Source organism: Arachis ipaensis, chromosome B01 (assembly GCF_000816755.2).
Source record: "Arachis ipaensis cultivar K30076 chromosome B01, Araip1.1, whole genome shotgun sequence".
In the NCBI taxonomy this organism is placed as follows: domain Eukaryota; kingdom Viridiplantae; phylum Streptophyta; class Magnoliopsida; order Fabales; family Fabaceae; genus Arachis; species Arachis ipaensis.
This window is the reverse complement of record NC_029785.2, coordinates 6,088,253-6,099,242: the sequence shown is the minus strand read 5'-3', so window position 1 is coordinate 6,099,242 and position 10,990 is coordinate 6,088,253. Positions and strand designations below refer to the sequence as shown.

General features: G+C 35.1%; 1 protein-coding gene across 1 annotated transcript; it reads left to right on the top strand.

The window, feature by feature from the left end:
* On the top strand, positions 485-9,411 carry LOC107645165. The gene is made up of 4 exons (XM_021107765.1): positions 485-648; positions 6,602-6,806; positions 6,917-7,625; positions 8,156-9,411. Exons 1-4 carry the CDS (start codon positions 485-487, stop codon positions 9,361-9,363), a joined length of 2,286 nt encoding a protein of 761 aa, XP_020963424.1. The 3' UTR covers positions 9,364-9,411.

Below are 10,990 nucleotides of genomic sequence, written 5' to 3'. Positions count from 1 at the left end.
ACAAAATTTTAGCATTGGCTGTGTATCTAATTTCTTTCAGCGCTGCAACAATTTCTTGTAACGACCACTCATCTAACTCAAACTGCAACCCTTCCACTACCATTCCACCAAGGTATTCTTTCCCTCCTTTCCTACTAACCATCTGACCACCATGGTGGTGATCAACAGTAAACACGAAATCTCCCATCACTACAAAAAAAAAAAAAAAACAGATTTATCAGAGAAACCCTAAATAAAAAAAAAAAAAAAAAAGAGATTTATAAGAGAAACCCTAAATACAGTAGATATTCTAACCTCCACTGAAAAAATAAAAATAAAAAAAAGAGTCAAACCATAATATTCAACTCACATCTATGTAGGACTAGGGTTAGGAACACTTACCTGTTTTAGTGTTGCCCTCTTGCAAATTCACTCTTCAGCTGTCAACAATGTCAATCAGTCAGCAACTCCATGCAGTCCAAACCACACTCGACAATCAATTCCAATGATAGAAGGGAAGCATGAGCAGAGAAATATTCTACTGGAGATGAAGCGCGAAGATAATGAAGGGTCTCAGTGGAGTTTTTTGTCATTACAAAATTTGGAAGAAAGAAATAACGAGTCATTTGTCATTCTAGCTATTGCACGTGCAACTCACATGCTCAAGGGGTGAATATGCTACCGAATATTCCGTTAAATCAAACAGTGTTTGAACGGTAGGAACCCAATTATAAATTTTAATTTTTTTCAGAGACCCAATTAAAAACTTTTAAACTGTAGGGACCAATTTGCAATTTCATTGAAAGTGTAGGGACTAACTGTGTAATTTACCACAAAATTATTCATTCATTTTTAAAGTGATGGTATGCCAGAGTCAGGGTTAACGATAAGCAGTTACAGTCTCCTAGCAGAAGACTGCACAGATCAATTTAGAAGTGCACTCACAAAGAGGAATTGTTAGAAAAATTTTATTAAGTTGACGTAGTTTAAGAGATATAAAAGTGGTTTAGACTTGACTGAAATTGCCATACAAAGGTATATCAAAGCTCACTTATGTTACTGTTTGGTATGACCTTGTTCTGTGATAAATGTAGCACCGGAGTCCATTGAAAATTTCAACCATAGCTCAGTGACTTCGACTGGATAAGAGAATTCAGTTGGGATTCGGCATGTCTATTATCCATCTGTATCAATCATTGTGTCGAACAACATGTTTTTATTGTAAGGATATAGATGATCCGCTATTTCTCCTCCATATATGGGCTTGGGAGCAGATGCCTTTACTAGCTCTGATTTTTCAGTCTCCACGATTTCCACTAGCTTGCCCGTAGGGTTGATGTAAGAACCCGCGTTTTCACGTAAAACTATTTTAATAAAATAATTTTAGTGCCCGGAATAGATTCAAAATTTAGAAGTTTTAATTTGAAAATATAAATGAGAAATTTGGTTTCAGTGAATTTTTCTGAGTTGGAAAATATATTTCTTTCGAAAAGTTTTTGTAAAAATGCGTACTGGCGATTAAGCTGGCAGTACCGGCTCTGGTCTGTCTAGTATTGCGTATTTTGGGAAAATAAGATTTTAAAAATTGATTTATTGTTTTGAGAAGATAAAAATAATTTAGAATCGAAAATCAGATACTAATCTTAAAGGTTTTGGCCCAAAGTGGGCCAAACAGACCAAAAACGCTAACGGGTTGGACCGGGCCCAAACTGGGTTCAAGGTCCAACATATATAAGCTCATTTAATGAGCATTTCAACCCATTCTCCCCCATTTTGATGAGAGAGCCGCGGTTTTGAAGAGAGGATAGGAGGAAGAGAGTGCACTTTTCACCTCCACCTTCCGGAAGCCATAACTTTTGATCCGGAGCCCTAATTGACGAGCTGTTTGCGACCATGCAAAGTTCTTGTTGAGCTCTACGTTTCTATATAAAGAAATCTGGTAAGAACTCACGTCTCACTTCCCAATTTTGTGTCCTAGATTTCTGCATTTTTTAGTAGATTTTGTGGTTTTAGTTGTTTAGGTGATCTCTAGTAGCGAGTAATTAATGGATTTTATTCCTAATCTCATTGGATAAGGTAAGGAACCTCTTTATCCTTGTGGTTTGGTATAGTATGAGCTTTAGTTGTTGATGTATGGTTATGTTGTATGTATGAAGCTTGTTTTTGGAGTTGGTGGTGGCTTTTGGTGTGGCTTTGATGGTTTGGAGCTTGGTGGAAGCTTGATTAGAATCAAGTTTGGTGTTTGAGCATATTGGGAATCGGCAGGTATGGTTTTGGTTTCCTTTATGTAATATGTAATGTTTCTGGACACTTAAGCTAGTTGACCCTAAGATAGAATTGAATATGTTGATGATTGTGATATATGTTTGATGATGAGATTGAGAGAAATGTATGTGTTGGAGCATGATGTGTGATGAATATAGATGAGAATTATTGTTAATGTTGTTAAAAATATTGATTATTGATGAATGTGTGAATTATGATTTTTGAGGAGTGTTGTTGTTATTGTGGACGAATAATAATGGATATTAATGTGGAAGTGGTGTTGTGTAGAAGGAATTGGAATAATAATAATAGTGATTATATGGATTGATGATGATTGTTGGTATTTTAGTGATTATGAAGGTTGATGATTAATGTTGAGATTTGTTTTGGTTGTTGAGGTTGTTGTTGGTTGATGAGGATTATGAGTGTGGATTTATGATTGAATTGGAAATTTTAGATTGGTAGTGAGATATGATGTAATGGCTTAGTAATTTAGGTGTAAAAGTGAGGAGGATGATATGAAATGATAAGATGTTGTATGTAGTAGTGGTTTATGATGGTTGGACATGTTTTGGTTTGGTTTTGGATTGAGTGATGGTTAAATTTGAGGATTTGAGTTTTTGGGTGAAAAAGGATTTTTGGTGAACTTTGTCTGATCATAACTTTTGCTTTGATTTTAAAAATTTGTTGAATTTGGCTTATATTTGAAGATTATTGAAAACCCTTCGATTTGATATAAAGTTTGTAAAATTTAGAATTTTGTAGAAGAAGTTATGATCATTCAAAGTTGGTGATGAAAATCTGAAATTCTGCAAAGTTGAAGAATTTCAGGATTTCTGATATGTACGCACGCGCAGCCTTGTGCGCATGCACAATCCTGCAAAAATGTTATTCTGTGCGGACGCACAGACCTGTGCATATGCACAGGCAGGGGAAAGGGCTCTGGTAGCAGCGCTAGCATAGGTTGTGTGCGCGCACATCAATGAAGAATCACGACCTATGCTGACGCACAGCCTTGTGCGCACGCACAAGTCGGGAAGGGACGTCTGTTAGGGGCGCTCGCACATCTTGTGCGAGTGAACAGACTTTATTAATTTTAGTACCTGTGTGTACGCACACCTACGCACACTTTCAAAATCTTTCTGGGTGTGCGGATCCGCACACCCCTGTGCGGACGCACACGCTCTGTTTTACAAATTTAAACTTTATTTTCAACTATTTCACCTTCCCAACAAGGTTGTAAGCTTCTCTAACACCATTTTAAGACTCTTGGGCTTATTTTTAGAGCAATGAAATATGGGAAAGGTCCTAGGGGTTTAAGTTGGGTTTTTCTTTGAAAAGTTAGCAAACGGAGGTTTAGGTTTCTGGTGTAGTGCGGATGAGTTAGTTGAGAGGGAAGGAAGAATGGTGCATATGGTGACTGTTAACAATGAATTGGGAAATTGATGAACTAATGAGCTCAGAATGGAAGTGATGAATTGATGATGGTTATGATGAGTTGAAGACTTTAAGAGGAATGATGATCTTGTTGAATAATGAGAGTGTGCCAGGCACTATATCCTTGGGTTAAGTATGATAGTGTGCAGGGTATTATGTCCCTGGAATTGAATTATGATTGATAATCTTTTCTGCTGCAAGAGTGTGTCAGGCACTATATCCGTGGGTTAATAGAGTGTGCCCGACACTATATTCGTGGGTGCGGCAGAAAAGCGACATTCGAAAGGATGTGTCGGGTTGGCATTTATGGACCGACAAGTGATATCACGAGCCAATAGGATAGGCATTTATCATATGCATCTTTTATGTGCTTGTTTGCTTTGCTTACGTGAGTTTGCCTAATTGTATAACAATGTCTATTTGCTTACTTGAACTACTTACTTTATATGCTTCTACTTGTGTTTTATTTGTTTCCATTAATTGTGATTGTTTGGTGCTGAGGAGGTTAGGTAGGCGGTGGCGATGGGATCGCACGGAGGTAAGGTTGACGAAGGCTGTGGGATACAGCGGTGTGATTAGTTAGAATCCCCCTACGTTTAGATAACCCTGGTTTATGGTTTAATTTCTTTTATTTATTTTGTTCTAAACTTGAATATCCGTATGTGATGTGGAGTTCTAGGATTGCCTTCGGCGTCCCGGAGCCTTACATCTTACATCATTGGGCACTGTTACCATACTGAGAACCTCCGGTTCTCATTCCATACTTTGTTGTTGTTTTTCAGATGCAAGTCGTAATCTACTTTGGTGAGATTGCGGATATGGTGACAGAGCGGAGTATGGTTCCCCCTTGGTTTAATTTATTTTACTTTGTTATAGTTACTCTCACATCTTTATGTGTTTTATCTTTATGGCCTTAGAGGCTTACTTGAGAGATAGGTTGTATAAGCTGTTTTAAATTCTAAAACTCTGTATATTTCAATTTGTAACTAGTCGGCTTAAACTCCGCAAGCTGCGGCTAGTTCTCTATGATTATTATATTCTTATACTTATATATGTTTTATTCCTTTATACCTATACCTTGTACCTTATGCGTTAGCTTCGTGTGGACGTCTCACGCTTTTGTAATTCCGTAATTTGAGCTTAATCCTTCATCAGGCTTCTAGAATATATTGTTCCCTTCATTCTATATATATATATAAGCCTTAGAACTGTCGTAACCTCTGATTAACCTTTGCTTTACGGCTAGAGGTACAACTTAGGGAAATTGGGGTGTTACAGTTGAGCTAGACAAAACTCAAACTCAACTCACAAAAATTGAGCTTGGCTCACGCGGCTCAGCTCATTAACGTTCAAACCTATTTCTTAAACTCAAACTTGGCTCACCGAAAGCTCATGAGCCGACTCGAACTCACGAGCCGACTCGAACTCACGAGCCGACTTAAATAACAGAAACATAATTTTGATTTTTTTATTTATGTCCTACATTAAAATTATATATTACTATTATATATATATATATATATATAATCGAGCCAACTCACGAGCTAAATTTGAGTTTATCCAAATTCAAGTTCGGTTCATTTAATTTATGAGCTCAATTTCAGACTCAAACTCGGCTCATCAGCTCACGAACTCAACTTATCGAACTATTAATGAGTCGAACTCAAACTAACTCATGAGCTGACTTGACTCAGTTTTAGCCCTACTTGCTAGGATTGTTACTTGTGTATATGATGCATATGTGTTTTAATATTATATTTTTATTTTATTTTCCTGATTTGACATAATAACGTTGGACATGTAAGTTGATTGGATATCTCGGTCAAATAATTACAGGAATTAGACAACAAAATGATTTAAGGAGATATTAGAGCATCTCCAACGGGCAAATAAATGGAGCCCTGCTACTGTACATGTCAGAGAGAAAAGAGAGATGGGGCATTGGAGAGAAACTATTTGAGTTCCTTCACGCCATTCGAAGCGAGGGAGTCCCTCTGAATGGGGACTCCCATTAAGCAATAAATAATTGCCACTTGGCAATTAAAATAAAAAATAAATAATTATATAAAATATTAATTAATTAAATAATTATATTAATTAAATAAATAAATATATTATATAATTAAATAATAATTAATTTAATAATAATTATAATGACTAATTATTTTAAATATTAATAATTTTATTTAATTAATAATTTATATTAATTAATTAATTAAGTGGGACCACAACAGGGACTAAAATTAGTTCCTCCTAATGGAGAAGAGAGAGATGCTTTGAGTTCCTACTTACTGTTTATGACGCAAAAGCTGATGTGGAGTTACTTTTTATGACAGGTAAGCCATAAATAGGGATTGAGATGAGTTTCCTACTGGATGGTCTTACATACAGTTTACGTTTCCCCAATAAAGACTTTCACCAAAATTTGAATTTCTTTGCACGGTTATTTCTCTTATAAAAGTTTGAAGCTCTGAAGAAGTTTCTTACTATTTTGCCAATAGAGTTACAATATTAATTTTGAAAGATAAGATGGCATTCAATTGAAAATTAAATTAATCTAATTGAGTTAATTAAAATGAGAGATCGAATTGAACCATACATGAAATTTGAGAGACCAAGCTAAGTCTTTATTCTTTTCATTTCTATTATAATCTTGCCATGAAATTCCAAATACCCAACAATCTCAAACCTCAAACTCTCAAGTTCCAAATCAAAACTTCATACTACCAAATACATTTCAAAATCCAAATCCACAAAATCTCTCTAATTTCAATTTTCAACCTCCTTACAATAATCAATTTCCTATATTCCAACCACAAAATCAAAATTCACAAACACCCCATTTACCATTTTCATCCATATTTAACCTTTCTATCGGAAATGTTACTCCAACTTCCTTGCCGTTTCCAACTCAATTTAGTGCTTCAAGACATAACTCATCTGGTGTTGGTGGCTCTTCTAACCCATCCTCTCAGACTCCTATACAATCTAGTCCAAATTCGCAATATTCGGATTTTGCCAACCCTCATGGATTAGATGCTATCGACCTCAATGATGATATTGAAGATCGGAGGCAAGATAGTATTCAACACTGGCATTGGAAAGAGGATGAGATGTTGATCAGTGTATGGTTAAATGTTTCAACTGACCCTGTAGTTGGTACCGATCAAAAGGGAGAAACATTTTGGAGTCGAATTCATAGCTACTGTTTAGAATTTTGCACCGACATGACAAGGGGGTAGTTGCATGTAAGAAACGATGGTATAAGATCAACAAGGCTGTGGCACAATTTGCTGGTTGCTACGATCAAGCTAGTCGAAACATAAGGAGTGGTTCGAACGCTGATGATATAAAGGAGTTGGCTTATAAACTTTATTCCACACATTATGGTCAAAAATTCACTTTTGAGAGGCATTGGAACATGCTTCGGCTGGAGCAAAAATGGAGAAGTCAACTACCTACACAGAGTGGCGGCTCAAAGAGAACCAAGGTTAGTGCAACTGGAGCATACTCATCCTCATCAAACCCAGAAACACCGTTGGCTGATGAACCCGGTGTGGACTCTCCCGTTCGCCCACAAGGATCAAAGAAGAGCAAGCGAAAAGGTAAGGGAAAAGCACAGATGTCTGAAGATTTTAGTGAAAGAAAATCATCGGTTGTCAAAAAATTATCTCTCATGGAAGATATTAAGAATGTTAGAGAAAAAGAACTACTGGAAAGGGAAAAAGAAAGAGAAGAGGAGAAGGAACATAGAGCAAAGATGTTGGCAATCAAAGAGAAGGAGTTACAATTTCAAGCGGCAATGAAAGAACAAGAATTACAAACTCAGAGGTATATTAAAGAAATGGAGATAAAAGCAAAAGAAAGGGAAATGGAAAGGATGGCCAAAGAAAGGGAAAGGGAGATGGATATGCAAATACTTAATGCTGACACGTCTACAATGAGTGAAAAACGACGAGCTCTTCATGAGATTGCATGTGAAAAAATAATTGCCAAGTGGTTTACTTAATGGTTCCTTGTATTCGTAGAGTTATGTAGTATGTTCTTATTTTTATTGCGTATTGCTGGTATGTGATGTAGTTTTTTTATTTATTTCTGATGTAAGTTTTTAAATTAGTCAATATTATTGTGCCGTTATTGTTTATGAAAGTGACCATTGCAAAACTAGCCGTTAAGTAGCCGTTGTAAAACTAGCCGTTAAGAAGCTGTTGCAAAACTAGCCGTTGCAAAACTAGCCGTTAACTAGCCGTTAAGGTACTTATTATAGACACACTTATAAATATCAACTATCAATAACTCCTCAACTCCACTTCAACTCTTATTTCTCACCTCGAAAGAGAACTAAAAATTACATTTCCAGATATGGCTAGAAATTTTGATGATATGTTTAATGAGGCTTTGTATGGCAAAAGAAGACGGTAAGATAACACACTCATAGATAATTGGATCGATGAGTATTTACTCGAAAATTCAGAAGAAGAAGATACCGATAGAAGCTCTATCCCAATTACTCGTAGATGGATCAACAGAGATCGAGAAGCAGGACATGATCGCCTTTTCCAAGATTACTTTGCAGATGATCCGGTGTATCATGCTGACATTTTTCGACGGAGATTTCGAATGAGAAGACATGTGTTCCTTCGGATAGTAGACGCTCTCTCAAACGTCTATCCTTATTTCCAACAGAGGGTTGATGCAACTGGAAGAAGAGGCTTGTCGCCACTGCAGAAATGTACTGCTGTGATACGGATGTTAGCATATGGCGTAGCAGCTGATGTTGTTGATGATTATGTGCGCATAGGCGAGAGCACTACAATTGAATGCTTGGAAAAATTTGTTGAAGGTGTCATTTCGGTGTTCGAGGATGAATACTTGCGAAAACCAAATCCAAATGACGTACAACGCCTACTACAAATGGCAGAGGGTCGTGACTTCCCTGACATGTTGGGTAGCATTGACTGCATGCATTGGCAATGGAAAAATTATCCAAAGGCGTGGAAAGGTATGTACATGAGTGGTTATCGTGGGGTTGCAACCATAGTACTTGAAGTTGTAGCATCTTCAGACCTTTGGATATGGCATGCATTCTTTGGAGTTTCTGGTTCAAATAACGATATCAACGTGTTAGATCGTTCTCCCGTGTTTGATGACATTCTAAATTATCGTACTCCAGAGGTAAATTATACTATTAATGGTAATAATTATACAATGGGATACTACTTAGCAGATGATATTTATCCTGAATGGGCCACATTTGTCAAATCAATCTCAAAGCCACAAGGGGAGAAACGCAAGTTATTTGCACAATACCAAGAAGGGCAAAGAAAATATGTGGAACGAGCATTCGGAGTGTTGCAAGCACGCTTTGCAATTATACGTGGTCCAGCTCGTTTTTGGGAAAAGAAGAAGCTTGCCAACATAATGAGAGCTTGTATTATATTGCATAATATGATTGTTGAGGATGAAAGAGACACTTATGCAGGAAATTTTGCTCAAGGCTTAGAGTATGATGATGTTGAAAATGGCTTATCACAACCTCAGTTGGGAGAAGAAGATTTTGCACCATACCATCAATTTCTCCAAAGAAATGCCCAACTTCGAAATAGGCAGCAGCATAGACAATTGAAAGAGGACTTGATTGAACACATATGGCAATTTCACAATGCTTGTCGTCAACTGTAGAATTTAATTATATTTTTTTTGTATTAAGTAATTTTACAAATTAGTGTAATCCCGAATTATATATTGTGTATTATTGTTATATATAAATTTATTTAATATTAATATCTTTTAATAGTGAATTATTTTTAAATTTAAATATTTAAATTACATTATTAAAAAAAATTAATTACATTAATTTCAAGTATTTTAATTAATTAATTAAGTGGGACCACAACAGGGACTAAAGTTAGTTCCTCCTAATGGAGAAGAGAGAGATGCTTTGAGTTCCTATTTACTGTTTATGACGCAAAAGCTGATGTGGAGTTACTTTTTATGACAGGTGGGCCATAAACAGGAATTGGGATGAGTTCCCTACTGGAGATGGTCTTAGACACAATAAAAAATATTGTCAGGATACAGATTCATATATTAATTGTTATTTAATCTTTATTTATAATACTTAGTATTTATTGTACTTCTAAGTAATCACATTCACATTATAATCACGCATTATACCAAATGTTCACCAATATTTAAAAAACTAAGCCCCTCTATCAAAGCTATTTTATTTTGTTCATTCATCAAACAAAATGGTATATCGAAAATATATATGATCCAACGAAATATGTTTATTCGTGAAACCATAATCATAGTGAGTTTGGCAATATAACACATGACAAGATACTAATTTAATAAATTTTTGGGTACTTTTCTTTTCCATCTTCAAATTACAAGATACTAAATATTCACATGGCTTAATAAATTCAATATATGCAAATTTTTACTAATTAATATTTCAAAAAAAAATAGGTGATACCAATCATGTTATGTTATATTATGAGTGATATTAAAAGTATTTTTATTATTTAATAATAATTATTTAAGTCTGATGCAAACATTATAGATATTCCTAATTTTTTAAAATACAAATACAATAAACTTTATTTCAATTACTCCCTCAAACATTTAGCTATTGTACTGTTTGGATTGAAGAAAAATGGGTGGAAAGAAAATAGATAAAAAAAAAAAAATAGAAAATAGCATTTTATCTTGTTTGGTTAGGAAAGAAAACAAGAAACCAATAATACCCTTACCTATGTGATGTTGTTATTATTAATTATTAATTATAAACTTAGTTTTAAAAGTCTGAACATATTATTAATTGAATAAATTGTTTTTCTTCTGCGAATAAAGAATGACATTTTGTAAGTCTGGGGAGGCCATTGAAACAACAAAATGGAATGGAGATCCCCTAACGACAAAATATACCTTGAAAATGATACTACCAAAAGCATCAAAATTCTTTCTATCAAAATGCTCTTCCTCGTTTGAGAAGTCTGTGACCTACTGACCTGTACGTGTGATTTGGCTTGCTCAACTCATTTTCGACACGGAAAAAGACCCACTGGAAGCGGGCGGGAAATTTCTAAGGGAGCGATAATGGTGACGTCATTCGTACTTTTAAAAGTCTGAAATATAAATTCACTTTTAAACATTACATTTATCAAATAAATAATTTATAATATTTTCAATCTTAATTTTATATTATATGATGCTTAAAAGTTTGCCAATAAATACAATAGTTCAGGAAATTATTACACTACACACATGGGTTTAAACTTTAAATCTCACTTATTACATTTTAAAG